Source organism: Ammodytes marinus, assembly GCF_949987685.1.
Source record: "Ammodytes marinus genome assembly, chromosome: 4".
NCBI lineage: Eukaryota > Metazoa > Chordata > Actinopteri > Uranoscopiformes > Ammodytidae > Ammodytes > Ammodytes marinus.
Window position 1 is genome coordinate 23,549,589 of NC_137233.1, and position 16,225 is coordinate 23,565,813.

General features: G+C 42.9%; 1 protein-coding gene across 4 annotated transcripts in view; it reads right to left on the bottom strand.

The window, feature by feature from the left end:
* ncoa3 (nuclear receptor coactivator 3) overlaps positions 1-16,225 on the bottom strand; it is a 35,067-nt gene that overhangs the window by 14,841 nt on the left and 4,001 nt on the right. For all 4 annotated transcript variants that reach the window (XM_080026976.1, XM_080026977.1, XM_080026975.1 and 1 more), the window contains exons 2-4: positions 2,792-2,848; positions 536-640; positions 97-257 (exon numbers count right to left, since the gene is read on the bottom strand). In XM_080026976.1, the coding sequence (XP_079883102.1) occupies positions 97-257; positions 536-621 (247 nt within the window). In that variant the 5' untranslated portion in view covers positions 622-640; positions 2,792-2,848. The remainder of the gene's footprint in view (positions 1-96; positions 258-535; positions 641-2,791; positions 2,849-16,225) is intronic.

Below are 16,225 nucleotides of genomic sequence, written 5' to 3' on the forward strand. Positions count from 1 at the left end.
AAATTATGTTTTGTATGTGGCTTTGTTTATGAAGTGCATGGGTGAAAAAAAAAGAAAAAAAGGAGGGCATTGGTATAATTTACACAGTGGTACTACCTTGCTCTTTAATTTGTCTGATCTGTCTCACGGTCTCCTTGAGGATGGCACATTTGTCCGGCTTGACGTTGAAGCTGTCGATGTTGGAGAGGTTGGCAGAGATGAGCTCAGCCAGCTCCTCGATGTACTTGCTCTCCTGTTCCCTCCGACGCTTGTCACACCTGCCGGGCGCCAACGGGATTAGACATGTTGCCATGACAACCTCACCTCCCCATGCCCCGACCGTATGCAGGCCATAAGGCCGGGGCTGAGAAGATGCTTTAGATATTTTTGCTAGCGCCAGTTAATGTTTGAACCAGGGGGATGGGGGGTAGGGGGAGGGGGGCAGGAGGAAGGAAGTGACCTCATTCATTCGCTGACATTCCCAACCAAAAACAGCAGCCCACACAAACTGGATTGGTATGTGATGGTCAATTAGCAGGCACGTTACAGCACTCACCCTAAGCCTGGTGTGTCACAGGTAGACAGTTTACGTTTGCGGTCGGAGCACAGGGGCTCCAACGTGTTGTCTCCGATGCCACTCATCTTCAGCGCATATCAGCACCTGAAATCACACATATGTCATTTGTCAGAAGGAATGAACTGAGAGTTTGATTTTTCATATGCTCATGTATGGGGTACAATCTGATCAAGTGCTAAGTGTGGATTTAAAATAGCTGTGAGTTGTCGTTTGCCAAGTCCCCTCAGAAATTGCGCCAAATTCATGCAACTTGAAATCTAAGTGTTAAGTTATGGCAAAATGTATTGAGGTTATACATGAAGTGAATTTCTAGGAGGAGTAAATAGCAGATTCCTACAGATGTATGAGTGTGGACTATCCAGTTAGTGAAGCCTTGGTTCCTGCTTAGAGCTTGACGGGAGTGAAATCTCATCTGTTCCACTGCGAGGAGCGACTGATGATGATGTAGTGATTTGGAGCCTCCAGGGAGACGGGTCATTCTGCGTTCAGCCAGCCTGCGCAACTAGAGCGCTACCTCCCTGCTGGCAGCGGCAGCACACGTACCCGCCATGTATACAAAGCCTTTCCAGTACACTTACATGTTGAGGCATGTCGCAGCTACTGTCCAAGCAAGGCACATATTCACCAGCCTGCCTCTTTGTCTTACTGCCTGGCACTGCACAAGCTAAAAAATACACACTGTTCATGCCTGTGGAGCAGGGAAACAATCAAGGCGAGGCTCCACGGCGTATTTCAGGGACTAGTAAGAATGATCCCTCTTCCGCATTCTCTTTACTCTGAATTCTCCATACTAGGCTACATCCGCTCTTTCTTCCAACAGGTTTTTACTGCCGTTTCCCCCATACCATCCTAGTACAACCCCTCCCTTCTCTCCCTCCTTCCCTGGGTGTAGCAGTACTGGGCTGGGGACCCTGCCCTTGTTTTTTTTGCTCTGGCACTGGCCTGTGTCTGACCCCCTCAGAGTTCACCAACAGAGGAAACCTCCTTCTAAGGTCACTGCTCTTTTCCTGTTCCCACCCGGATACACACACACACACACAAAGCTGTATCGTGTAGTTGTAGAACCAGATTTTTGGTACCACAACCCTATCCTGGACTTTTTGTCCGCGTGTGTATGTGTGCACACAGAAGCACTCTAGAAACACAGAGTGAGCTCATTCCACAGTGGAAAAGTGTAGAACGGATGGGAGCCATTATGCAACTCCTGCCTCGCAACTGCAGGCTAGGACATGCAGCCCACTTACCCACCACCAACACTACTACTACTACTACTACTATGCGAAGAGCACTAGAAGTCTCAGACACACACACTCTGCGCCATAAATCTGCATGGCATGCTTGTTGTCTGTCTACCTTTCAGCACCCCTCTGTAAATCTGCCCCGGCTGTGACTCTCACTGGCCTCTCTTGTCTCCGTCTTCCTTCCTTCCTAGTTTCTGTCCTAAGGCTCACCTCTGCAGCAGTGGAGAAAGATGACATCAGCCGTCAGTCTGCCTCACATCCTGAAACGGACAAACAGCTAGAGCTGGGGGGCTGCTGGGGGTCTTTCAGGGAATGCATAGTGGTGTAGTTTAGTTTTTATTCTGCTCAGTAATGCTGAGTAAATGTAAACAGGTTGCAACACAGAAATGCAATTTTCCTAAATGAATAAATAAAAAAGCTTCTGGGTCTCTCGCTTACATACAACTGAAACAAAACAAATATGTTCTCATTGGATTGGGACAAGTTAAAAGCTATAGTGTGTAACTTTTTCATATAAATGAATGTCGGTTTCATTCAAGCCATCGCCAAATGAGTTGACCCAAAGTTGATTAGGCCTATCAGCTCCACATAACTCTCTCTGTATTTCTCAGAAAGGCAGTGTTTACTTTCTAGAAGTTTGACAAGACTGAAATCTGAATACTGCCAACCCAAGTAGACAACAACTCTAGAACAGACGGTGAGAGATTGTGAGCAGCAGCAGCAGCAGCAGCCAGCCCAAACCACAGATGAGTCTCAACAGGCCTGGCAGTATGCCACTGACCTGAATCACATTTATTTGACAATGTGAAACTTCAGATGAGATGTGTTGCACAAATACATCAGGTACACAAACAGCAGCTGCCAATGTGAGAAATGCAACATCTCATAGTTAAAAATGAAACGGGCTGAATCTTTAATGGAACATCCACCTAGGGGTGTGTGTATGTGACTGTGTGTATGTGTGAGTGTTTTTCTACATAGACCACATTCTCACCTTGGCCAGCCCCAGTGAAGCTCCATTCAGGGTGTCTCTTCAATGCCTCAACATTTCCTGAAAACAGAAGAGAGAAATAGAAAAGGTCATTAACTGTGTGGTGAACGTGGACGTGTCTCAGGTTGACTTAATGATGGCACCTAGCATACGCCTCTCTCTATATGTTTTGCTTTCACTGAAATTCATGGGAAAATCTGATTTTCTAAAATTGTACAGGAAGCCACAGCAGATAGCATCCTGTTTGCGTCCTCCCCTCAGCCCGTTCCACTGCGTCATCACTTCCCTTTCCTGGAAATGTGGCCACTCATCCACCCTATTTACATATTCTGTTTATCAGGCTGGTTCCCTTGTCCTCCTGCTTCCTACTCACGCCATGTATGAATGCTGCTGGCCATCGGAGTCTTTCCACAACGTAGCTAACTATACATTCAGCGAACAAGACAGTGTGCAAATGACCCCATTCTCACAAGAAGGTCAGACAACCCCAATGTTTACATAATTAGGCAGGTAGGTAGTGTCATTATTCATGGTAAAATAGCACTTATTGCGCATGTCACCTTTCTCTCCTTAATAATATTCAGTGCTTATATGCTTTGAGTAGCGCTCGTCAGACACTGTGCTTCTAAGCATTCTGTCAAAGCCTTCATAACCTTCAGCACTTTGCAATGCTTTTCATAATCGCGCTTAAGACGGTCCTCTGGGGTTTTTGTGTTTTCTCATCGGAGCAATTGGATAAGCTTTCATCAAAGTAATAAAAATGCATCTCTCTTGAGCTGGTCACCAACATTTCTGTACAGTTTTTAAAAATAACAGTTAAAATATTACACACCAATATAATTTTTTACTTTATTTTTGCACATTTTTACAGGATTTATAGCCACATTTTCATATCAAGGGGACATGTCATAGCTCCATAACAAAAAGTGGGAGGGTCTGGTTTGCAGTGTTTGGGTACAAACTGCTCCCAAAACCACTGACCTTAAGCACTATGGTCATACTGCAACGGATAAGCCTGTCAAGTTCTTTCCTTACTGCACTCTAAGAATAATCACAAGGCGCCTAACACACATTCTATATAATAACGCAGAAATACTATATGACTTTAAGATTCATTAAAGGTCTATCACTGGAACAACAGGTGTTTGTGTGTGCACGTGTTTGTTTTGAGTATGTGTGTGTGTGTGTGTGTGTTTGAGATCCTCCACCACAGACCACTGATCACATCAGTCCTAAACGCCAGGCTGCAACTGAGCTAATGCTGCAGCTGAATAATTTAACACAGAGAAAGAGAGAAAAGCGTTCCCCCTCCGTCAACTGTCAAGAGCCGCTTTAATAATTCTGAATTGACTCTCGCCAACACCAAAGCCACAAATCAAGTATTCACAGAAACAAAAAAGGGAGGGAGCAACATTTGCATTTTTTCTGACATATTAGTTTTTGGTAAAATGGTCAAAAGAACATTCTTAAACCTAGTAAACCGCTGCCTGGGTTTTCTGTCCTTGTTTACTGACACCACACATGAGCAACGCCTGGAAGTGCAATGTAATTCAAAGCAGGACATGGAAGCACACGTATGAATATGGAGCGCAGGAGGAGGAGGAGGAGTCAGGGCAGATCTAGTAGGATATAGAGGGGGAGGAGAGAAGTAAGAGGGAGGGGGAGGGGAGAGGATAGGAGACACTCCGATAAATAGCACTGGGTATTGTTAACAAAAATGTTGATGCTGGTAGCAATGAGTACTTGAATTTGAAACTGTTCCTAAACTAAACTTGTAATAAAAGGAAGTCTGCCATATACTGCTTTAAGATTAAATCAGAAAGCATGCATGATTTTGATGCGGACTGCTGTAGAGCAGCTGCAGCTATGGGCTGTTGTTGTTGTTGGTTCTACCTGAAAATATAGCAGGTATCGTTCAGACGGATTTATGTGTGAAAAATTATAAAATGAGTCATGCAATATATATAGATGACGCTTATGAAGGCCTCAATTCTCAAGGTACTGCAAAACCCCAGCATTATGAAGCTAAAATGAATGTCTGATCTAGCATTATGTATATTGCACTTTAAATATGCCTATCCAATACTCTGAATTGTTGATTAAACAGTTAAAGGCACCTTTTTTAAGACAAATCAGTAGTGCTTACTGTGCTTTAGAATTTATACATCTTCTCATAACTTGATTTTGTGTCAATACTTGAGGCAGTGGTGGATGATGCCATCTTTAGTAACTAGCTTGTTGTCCTTAAAGGTCACCGTAACTTCTGTGAAAGGGAGGAGTTAGCGAAGGAGTGTTGCAATCTAGAATCCCACCACTGAATGCTGCTAAGTGGGTAATAATATTACCCACTGTACCTTTAAATGTAAAAATCTGAATGTACAACATCTAATAAATTGAAACAACTAAACAGGGATGCTACACCTTTTAATATGGGCAATGATTGGCTTTGACGGTGAATTGGATTGTTCAGCTGGTCGAAGTGACAGTGTGCTGTGAAGGGACAGACACAATCTCTTGTACTACAAAGCCCAATTGACGCTGAGGGGTTTTGCTATATATCTTCACCAAAACTACCCGCCAAAATTACAGCCACTCCCGTCATGTGTAACCAAACAAGTATTCAAACATCACCAGAGACATCATTATCTTACAAAGATGCAGGCGTTGAATGCCTCAAAGCTCTGGTATCAGGCATGGCTTCTCTTGCACTGAGTGAAGAAATGGAGAGGATCGTAGGGAGCATCTCTAAGGAGAACAACTGCCCCCTGATTATTGTCTCCTCTGTCTGTGATTTTACACACTGGTCTTGAGCTAGTGTTTGGGGTGATCCAAACATGGCAACTAATGTTAACTAGCTGACTTGATTTTGAAGATATCAATTGATAACATTCCTCATTAGTTATATTCAATGTGTTTGAAGGGACTATATAAAAAAGGGGAATGAACAACTCCTGCTGTTTTTACACTTGACACTTTATACTTCTGCAGTATCGAAGCATTTTGGACAGTATTATGAAATGAAAAATACACTTTGGATACACAGGCGCTGGCTTAAAGCCAGAATGGCAGCAGCGTCAGTCAGTCAGTACCAGAATAGTGAGGAGGACATTCCAGCTCGGCCTGAAATAAAGCCTGCAATCTGAGCGCTCCGAGACAATGGCAGATCCAACAATAAACACTGGCCTACCCAAAACAAAGATCAGACAAAGTGGTGCACACATACACGCAATCACAGACCCCCCAAAACACATCCGAATGCACATGTGTCCAAACTATCTTTATTATAACTGTGTGAGAAAGCAAAAGGCTAAACAGTTTAGGATTTAAGGGTGTGGAAAAAACACTGTAAAATAAGGAAAAATGGCAAACAAGAGTAACTAGACGGATTTAGTATCATTACTTCGCCGCACGCACGCACGCACACACACACACACACACACACACACACACACACACACACACACACACACACACACACACACACACACACACACACACACACACACACACACACACACACACACACACACACACACACACACACACACACACACACACACACACACACACACACACACACACACACACACACACACACACACACACACACACACACACACACACACACACACACACACACACACACACACACACACACACACACACACACACACACACACACACACACACACACACACACACACACACACACACACACACACACACACACACACACACACACACACACACACACACACAGTAATAAAGAAACAAAGGTGTCCACTTGAGTTTGGGACATCAAGAGCAAAAAGGAAACAAAAGGACAGAATGACTTCCTGTTTTTCTTCAAAGAACTTCTGTCCCTCCTGCTAAGCAGACAGCCAGCTTTATACAGGGTTAGGAGCAGTTGGAACTCACACGACCAACTACAGCCTCAATGTCTTTAGCTAAGAGCAAGCCCTGAGTAATTTAGAGATATGTTATGCCAAATCCCAAAGTCAACCCTCAGACTTGGATACAATTAAATTAAAAATTAAAACAGATTTAATAATCACACAAATAAGAAATATTTCATAAGTTTAAGTTACATCTTATTGTACTGTATGTGTGGCTCACACGTCAAATGTTTCTGCCTTTCAAAGAAACATCTTGACTTGAGTATTCACATGTTTGATAACATTGTGATGGTCAATTACATCAAGCTAGTTAGCCTTGCATCCCAACATTAACAGCTACATTTAGAGCTGTTAAAAAAAACTAATGTTAAATATCTTCCTTGTATATTTGCACAGAAGGTTAAAAAAGAAGCTATGATGGGACAATTAGGGCCCAAGTTTAAAGCGGCTACGAGTAACATTTAAATATCTTTTAAACAGCCTCATGTTTCCTCCGATAATCATAAATTACCTTTAACAGCAAACGAGACCATCAGTGCAAAGAAAGACGTTTTTATATAGTTTTTATTACTGCTTTTGGTCTGGTCGCACACCCAGTCCGATTTTCGGTTCGCTCGTGCAGGCTCTATGGTCACATATCCGTATTGGTCGCAGATTTCAGTGTGACGCAGCCGCGCAGCAACGTGATTTTAGAAGCCTATCCCTCCAGGTGAGGGAAGGGGAGCGGGAGCCTTGTTTGAGACAGTTATTTGTCGTCATAATGACTGATAACGGGGCTGAACCATCAAAGAAAAAAAAAAGAAAATGCAATGAAGAAAAGCTAAAATAGGCTACGGGTGGGACGAGGGCGTTGCCAAGCAACGTGTATACAATTTCACGAGAGCGAAACTAGACTGCAGTGTTTACTCCTAAATGAATGAGCGGTTGGTACTAACACAAAGTTTGCTTTGCTTCACCATCATCAGATAACCATTATCTGAAATAGTCATTATTTACATCAACAACACAAACACATTACCTCATCGTGATCCATACTAACTGCCGTCTCTCGTTCATTCGCTTTCTGTGAGGACACGTAATCTTTCAGCTCCGTGAGAGAGAGTAGTTAGGTGACGCTGCTGCATCAACTCATTGTAATCAGGTGTGTGTAGCACTGACTGGCATTAGTTGATGCAGTGTCTAAACCACTCTCACGGAGCCGAAAAGAGTCCTCACACTTTCAACACACGGACATGCACTATATTGCGCCCTTCTCAGTTCACATTCGCACGCCTGGCAAAACAGCTTTGCGACAACGGGCGTCGTAAAAATACTACCGCTTTTGTCCAAAGGGGACACCAACGTGCCATGTTACTCGTAGTGGCTTTCACAGAGGGTCATTAGCAACTTGTCATTCTTTATGTCTCTGCTTCAGTGCGCTCTTTAATTGTGAGATGCGAGACAGATACGCATGAACCAAAAAAGTACTTTGCCCTTCTGGCCCTTAGCAATGCAAGAAGGACGACAAATCAACCAAAGTTCAAATCAAATGGTCATTACAACGAATAAAAAGAGGTTTCCATGACGACAATTCCTCCTTTTAAGTGGATTAAAGCATCAAGTATGGCAAAACTGAACATAAATAAAAGGCTTTAAAATGTCTGACTGCTGAGACAGTAAGAGGGAAAAAAAGAAGATAAGATACTGACTTGGCTCTTCTGCTCCAAGTTTTTTGAAGATGTTCTATAGTGCTGCATTGCAGAAAATGTAACCAGAAAAAAAAAAAAAAACTTTATGTTTGGAATCCACAAGTACCTTAAAGAAAATGATCCTTTCTTTGAGTGAACTTTCAACGCTGTAAACTCCATGTTGGACACCCTTGCTGGATGGCATGAAAAACAGGGGACCATGGAAGATATTGGTGCTCTTGCATTGTATGATTTAGAACTGATTTCACTTTGTTTAGCAGTCATCTATCATGCTCATATTTTAGGGGATTCCCCCTTAATTCTTGTATTACTTCCAGAAGCAAAACATTTTTCATAAGAGTTGAATGCACCCTTGTTGTTGGGTAATACTGCATATTAACTGTTCTAGCATTACAAGTGCTAGTAGGAATGAACTGGAGACAAGGAGTTTGATGGCAAGATGGAGAGTGCTACCACACAATACGATTCGAGGATGGGGTTGAGGAGGACATATGTCAAGCATGTGTGTACAAGTGTGGATTTAGAAAAAGTGAAGCTGTAAATTGTCGAGAAAGCCTCCATTTAGGGGCCAAGCAGCTGTGAAGTTCCAGCAAGGCTTGAAACCAGACAGAAAAACAAAAACCCTGTCCCTGCATTGGTTTGTATAGTGTGTCTGGTGGTGGTAGAGCAAGATGTTTTGTTCACTTTATTCCTCTGCGTACTTTAGGCCATTTTAAAGTTGTGAATTGACAGTGCCACAAATAAAACAATAATACTTGGTTGCATTTCTGGACTAACAAATGTGTTCACTTAGATAACAAGCAGGTTAATTTAGAGTTAATATATTTAAAATCACACAAGGAGCAGTTCACAGTGGAATAAAGCACATCTTTCAAAACCATGGTAGTGAAGCAAGAGAAGAGGACAGGGAGGTAGGAGAGCAGACAGAAAAGCCTCAGTCTTTAAGGAATCCAAAGCCTCGTTTCCACTGAGTGGTGCGGCTCGGCACTCATTTATTTGCGTTTCCACAGTCAAAAGTTGGAAAGGGTACCAAAATAAGCAAACTGTGCTGCACATATTTTTGTCGCCCTTTCGTTTGGGTACCGAGCCTTCCCAAAAGGGTGGAGCTACACACTGCGGTCTGTGGACAGAATATTCATTTCCGTGCCAGAGCTAAACCCCTGAGTGAAATCAGCGCTGCAAGGTTGAAGAGTCTTGTGTGTAGAGAAAAATGCCGGCGTGCAGTAAGTAGTTGTTTATTGTGTGGCGTTTTTCCTTTTCATTGAATTAATCAGCAGGCTACACCTGCTATAATTTCACGATACTTACGTAGCTGTCGCAGCCATTCATCGGCTCTGACCCTTATACTGTATGTACTCTGTCTCTGACCGTGGTTATCGTCGTCCGGGTTACAATGCCCTGCCAAACTGTGCCATGCCAAACCAAACTGTGCTGCTCAGTGGAAACAGGTCAACATTTGAAGGTTCAATTTGACTGACCAATCAACGCCTTAAAATAAAACATTTAAAATGTGTCAATGGGTATAGTTTCCAAATCTAATTATCTATCCCAAACACAGAAACCTTTCAAAAAATAAACATGGGATAAATAAATTAAAACACAGCTTAGGCCATCTGCAACTCATTTTCACTGACTGCAAAACAACATTGTGTTTACGTAAATCACATTACAAATTTTCGAATAAAAAAAATTCACATGGACGTACATGAAAAAACAGCTATCAGTCATATTGGCTTTTTCCTCAAAACTTGCAGTGCACATGATGCCCATAGATGAATGTGGTGGTGTTTTGATGGTAGTTCAAAGTGGAGAGAAACTGCCTTCATAGGATTGCTTTTTCTCCTTGAAAAAAAACAAACATCCCCCACCCGCGCCTGGTGCACAGCCTGCGCGCGCACACACACACACACACACACACACACAGTTCAGAAAGGCTCTGTATGCATCTCCCCATTTTTCTCACACAAACTGCAACGTGTAGAAAAACCAGAGAAAATAAATTAAGGTGGAAACAAAGAGATGGCAGATTCCAGTGTGTGTGTGTGTGTGTGTGTGTGTGTGTGTGTGTGTGTGTGTGTGTGTGTGTGTGTGTGTGTGTGTGTGTGTGTGTGTGTGTGTGTGTGTGTGTGTGTGTGTGTGTGTCACACACACACACATGCATCTCATACAACTATTCATCATTAATATGGACAAAGAACAAAAAGGAACAGGAAAGGACCCACGCGTCGGGCACAGATTCAACCAGATAACTCACTGCATGCCTAGCACCACTGCATCTATAACAACCTCTTCATTTTCTATAAGCTAAACATGTTGGTGTTTACGCCAGGGTGATGCAAGTGAGAGCACCACATCACACAGAGGACACCACGGCGACCAAACAAAATGCAGGCGTCTGTTTTCACACAACACTAATATTATGGAAATTGGTTCATTAATCAATGGCTAAACAGTCTTTTATCTGGAGAGCCAGAGCGCTAGGGCCTGATCAGCCTATGTGCTGTCCAGTCTGATAACACACACCAACACCTATTCATTAGCGTCTGATGCAGATGCAATGACAATGAGATCTCACATCAGGGTTACAGTTAATTAGAATTGCCATTTTTTTTTTAAACATCCAAGTTGATATGAAAAATAAGATAGTGTTTGGTTCAAACTTTGTTTTTCAGAAGCAGATTGTTTGTGTACACGTTTCAACTGTGCCACGGACTTGAGAGAAAAAAAAGAAAAAAAAACACAGACCGCAGCGCTGCTCTGACGATTTTCTCTCTTCCCTTCCTCCCTTCCTCCCTCCCTCCCTCCCTCCCTCCAGCTCTTGTCTTTCTCTCCTCCCCGCCCTCCTCCTCCTCTCCCCACCGTCCCTGTTGGATTGGTGGAGTAAGCACAGGAAGAGAGCGGGCTCTGTTCCACCACGGCAGAGCGGGGCGTTCCTGCTCAAGCTCCTGCGCTGGGGTCAAAAGTTTACCGTGGTTTTCATTTCACCTTTCCCTCAGCCAATCACAGCGGCCCACACTGCAGCGGGCCTGAACTCTGACCCCCGCATAAAGAATTCCTACTCAAAAGATGGTCGGACGCCAGTTTCACAACTGCACCCCCTCCCCTCAACCCGTCTCTTTTTCCCTTACTTCTCCTTTTTTCTCTTTCTTTCAACTGGCTAGTTTCATGTGTTGACAGAGCCTAGGTGAAAAAGATTCCAGAAATGAGGTACGAGGGGTAACGGAGAGCGGGAGCTCCACTGGGGTTTTTTCATCCTCGCACGGCCATGATGTGAACTTTCAATACCTATATCTACTTTTTTTTTTTATCTCCCACAATTGTGAACAAGCTAATCATGGGAGAAAATATTTTTTTTTTAAAAATCACAAAATTTACCGTGCAGTCGGAGAAACACAAGGATCATTGTGCAGTCCCCTTACATAAGTAAAGGCCATTTCAGTTTGACGTTTCAGTACCAGTGCAACCCTCCCCCCGCAGAATTTTGGATTATAAAAAAAAAATAGAACATACCTAGTACCGTCTGTGCATGTGATAAGGTCGACTACTATGGTGTTCATTCTGGTACAATGCTTCACAGAGCCTGCCACGCACTCTGCCAGACGCATGGCGCTCAGTTTCAGGTTAACACTATTAAAAGTGTGTTTAAATGACTTATGAGGACAGGCGGGATACAGGCGTCACAAAGACCAAGTGTTGAAAGGCGGACAGAGAAGTCTGCAAATGGGGAGTGTGCTAGGCTGGAATCACAACACTCAGGAATCTGCTACAGAATTTAATCAGAGTCACTCAGTCTGACTTGACGCAGACACACACACACACAAATACGTACACACACACGTGCTAAACCATTATCCAACTGTGGGTTGTTTTTTTTCTTGGTGACACTGCACTCTGTTCCCATCTGCTGAGTGATTACGCCTGCACTGCTAATCAAGTCCCTCACACTGTAAGGGAGCAGGCTAAGGACAACACACGCTGCCCTCTGAATGACTCACTTTTCACCCATCATAAAGACAAGATAGAGAGACAAAAAGTTCTGTCAAACTGACTGTCAAGCCAAAAGCATGAACAACATGTAATATATTGCAGTCTGTTCATTTTATGATCCTTTTTTAAGAGCGTGTAATGCATTGGATTGGACCCAGCTTTTGTCAAAATCAAATACTATTTTTTATAGTGTACAGAATATACTGTTTATCATACTGGTGTTTGGACACCACATAGTCCCAAAAAGCATATAAATGGCTCCATTGTGGAGCATTTTATATGCTTTGTATAGTGTTCTTCTTGTAGCTCTAGTAATCATAGCTCTGATATAGTCTAGTTTAGTAGACTAAAATTGACAGGTGTTAATTTATTGATTATGCCAGAAGTATGTAATTATGCTTTCATGACATGTCACTTTTTTAAATAAATCATTGGAGGAGTAGCAGTAAGAGTTAAAAGATAGAAAAAAATAAAAGGTATTGAGATAGACTTCTGTTTATCTGCTCCTGCATTCTGCTCCATCCACACAGAAAATGTGACAAAAAGAACAAGTTGAACGTCAAAATGGACTAAGCACTAAGCATTAACCTGATCAGATTTAATTGTGGAGCATTCACGAAACGCTGTCTGCTCCTTACTTTTGGCTGAGTGAGAGGAACTGGTTCCTGTTAGACACATCCATTTCCAAGAATAAAAAGCTTAACAGTAACGTGTCGGCACATGTTGTTTTTAGCATTGATGTAGAACTAGGAACTGTCTGCAGGACAAGGAATATATAGTATCCCCTAACTTACAGGATGTCTTCACAACTGAGGCGTTTGTAAGATTGTACTCTCTGAACACGCAAGCTCATTTGTGAAGTTGACCATGATGATGGACTCCATATACTAGTGGATTGACCGTTAAGGGATATATACTATAATAACAATAATTTGGAGCTGGAAAAATCCAACAGCCACTTAAAGATCTCCTATTATACTACTTTTCTGGTCTTAATTTCTTGTTAAAAACTGCTATAGAGCAACCTGACACGAATCACATCACAAAAAAACGATGTAGATTTTCGGGAAACGCTTCCTCTCATCTGGGCGATTCAGCATGCTCTGTCAACACTGCAATCTCCGCTCCCTCCGCCTGTGCATCGGCCATCTCCGCCCCTCCCCCCCCTCCTGCAAACCCCACTCCGGTTGGTTACCTTCCTTCCGGAACACTTTCAGCAGCGCACGGGCAGATTTGAGAGCAGGAAGGTGGGGGCATGGCCGGAGCGCGCTACCACGTTGCAGCATTACCATACATGGAAAAATCCGGGAACGTCACGACACGATGGCAGGAAATTTGAACCGATTTGAACAAGTGAATTCTCGACCGGCTGCCCTAGTGTTTAGCGCTCTGCACAGCCACCCCAGACGGTCAGCAGGGAATACGTCTAAATGCATGTACGTAATTATTTGATACACTAGTATGGTTAAACATGACTATAAATCATTATAACAACGTTTATAGGTCATAAAAGTCGAAAAAGTATAATAGGTCCTCTTTAATAGAGTGATTGTAAAAGTTGCCCGGGCTGTCCATTACATATGCTGTTTACAAACTGCTGTGTTTAAGTGGTATTACTCATGCGACTCATCTTTGGACAGATACAAAGTTTAGGCAACTTATCATGAAGCCTTGATCGATAATGTTCTTCTAACAAAAACACTATGATTACATAGGCAAAAGTTATAGTGAAATATATAGTCCAAAACATGTTCAAAATAAAACATTGAGGAATCCCAAAGGACTGCTGCTGCATAATTTGAAATGAACCGGCTATTTTCCTTCCCAGCTCATGTTTCAATGTTTCCACCCACAGTGTCTTTGTTTGAAAATGTCCGCTTCACTCTAACATTTGATTGACATCTCACTCAAGTTAATAGGAGCTTCCTTGTGGTATCTTACAATAGCCAACAAGAGTCTGCGTTGAATGGTCAGGAGTGCACAGCATAAACGTGTTGAGCGTCAGGAATTATCATCCATGCGAAATAGTGTGTACTGTATATAGTTATATGAAAACGAATTAATCACTTGTTCCAGTATGGCAAAAGCAATCAAATGAGCATACTGTATGACCACCACAAGAAACAAGCTAAATGGAAACATGGCGTTCACTTGCCAAAAGTAGAGCCATCTCCATACAAAATACTGGATCGGACTAATGACTGACATTTGTGAGTGTTGTTTGGTATATAAACTACTACATTTATGCAAAGTTTGATGTAATGTGGCAATGTCAGCAGACTAGTGTTGGCTAGGCTATTCTTGGGACACGGTAGGCTCCACAGCAGCAAACTTTTGATCGGAGTGTTGCCTTAACGACAAGCCACATACACAGTGGTGACGTCACCAGTCAGGGCGAAGAGCAGTAATGGTGAAAGGCGCATTTTCCACTTTATGCAGAAAGGAGGAGGGGGGAAAACCAGTCTAATTAAGGGTTAAAAAAGAGAGAGATAGCAATAAATTATCTGACACATGTCTGCCAGTGTTGACATGCTGTCGTAAGTCTGGAGCCTTTAACGATGGCAGTCGCGTGGAAGTCTGACGTTCATAACTTGATTTTTCTTTGAACTCAAGGCTGTAATAAAAGTAGAAATTGCACTTGTGGAAAATCTGAACGCTGTCCAGCACAGTGCTGTGAGCAAAGAGGCTGCACGCTCACTGCATGTTGTGCTAGTTTCTTTGAAATTAAAAAGGGAAATTTGTGCAGGTGAACTGTTCAATAGAAGACGCTCAGTGCCCTCACAGACCCTGCCTTCATGGTCACATATGAGCACATATCCTCTTTCAACTTGAAACAGCAGCACGATGCCAGCCACAGCTGCTTCTCCATCCAGACAGACCCAGGAACCCCACCCCACAACCACAGAAGTCCAACATCAAACACTTTAATCTTGGAGATGTACAAAGAGAAAGACCAGCCCAATGTAAACAACATAAATAAACCCAACATTTACCACCGTTGAATTACAGGGGATGGTAGGTAAGCTTTGTGAACATTTGGGACAGAGAAGAACCTTAGCCCTTTGCAAAGGTCAGGGCCAGAGCCCCTTATTGTTTTAGTTGCAGACCAACTATTTTACATATTCAAACACAACATTTTCAATGATTCTGCATTTGTTGTAGGCAGAGTCTGGGACAAACACATTGGAGACAAGGAGATGATGGGGAATGTTAATGAAGCAGTTAAGGTGTTCATCCATTAATGGTCGTGCCGTGCGTCTTTTCTCCTCCTCTCTTTGCCCTTCTCTTTAACGCTGAACAACAGACAGAGAGAGCATCTGGTAGCAGTTATCTCACAAACCAAACTTTTTTTCACCCTTGCTGTCTCTCTCCCAAAGCATTTTTTTATTTTTTATAAAAGGGGGCCCTAAACAAAACACAAACAAGGTCTTGGTAACATTTTACAATGGTAACAAAACTAGGCCAGCTACCCTCCCACTGGCTTGTTCAGGTGAACCCTGTTTACGAGCATTCTTCAGCTGGGGGAGTGAAAGTTAAAGGGGGAGTTTAAGTTAAAGAGGAAGGGCAAGGAGGGGGGGGGACAAAGCTCTTGGCACCCCCTTCCCTAATAAACTCTTTCCTTCGTCCAATCAGTGAGGACTACAGAGAGTGAACTGTTCCAAATCCTTGCTGGTTATAAACTGAAATTGGGTGCAATGATTGCTTCAGGCTGCCCCGTTTGGCTTGTAGAAGTGTGCATGGCTCACATATGGCTCAGCCTAGCATAACACTGGGGTATTACCTTAGAGTTGAGGAATAGGGGACCGAGAGGAGGAATGAGATGTGACTTCAAATAGAGTCAAGAGTGCAAACTGCACCGCTTGACT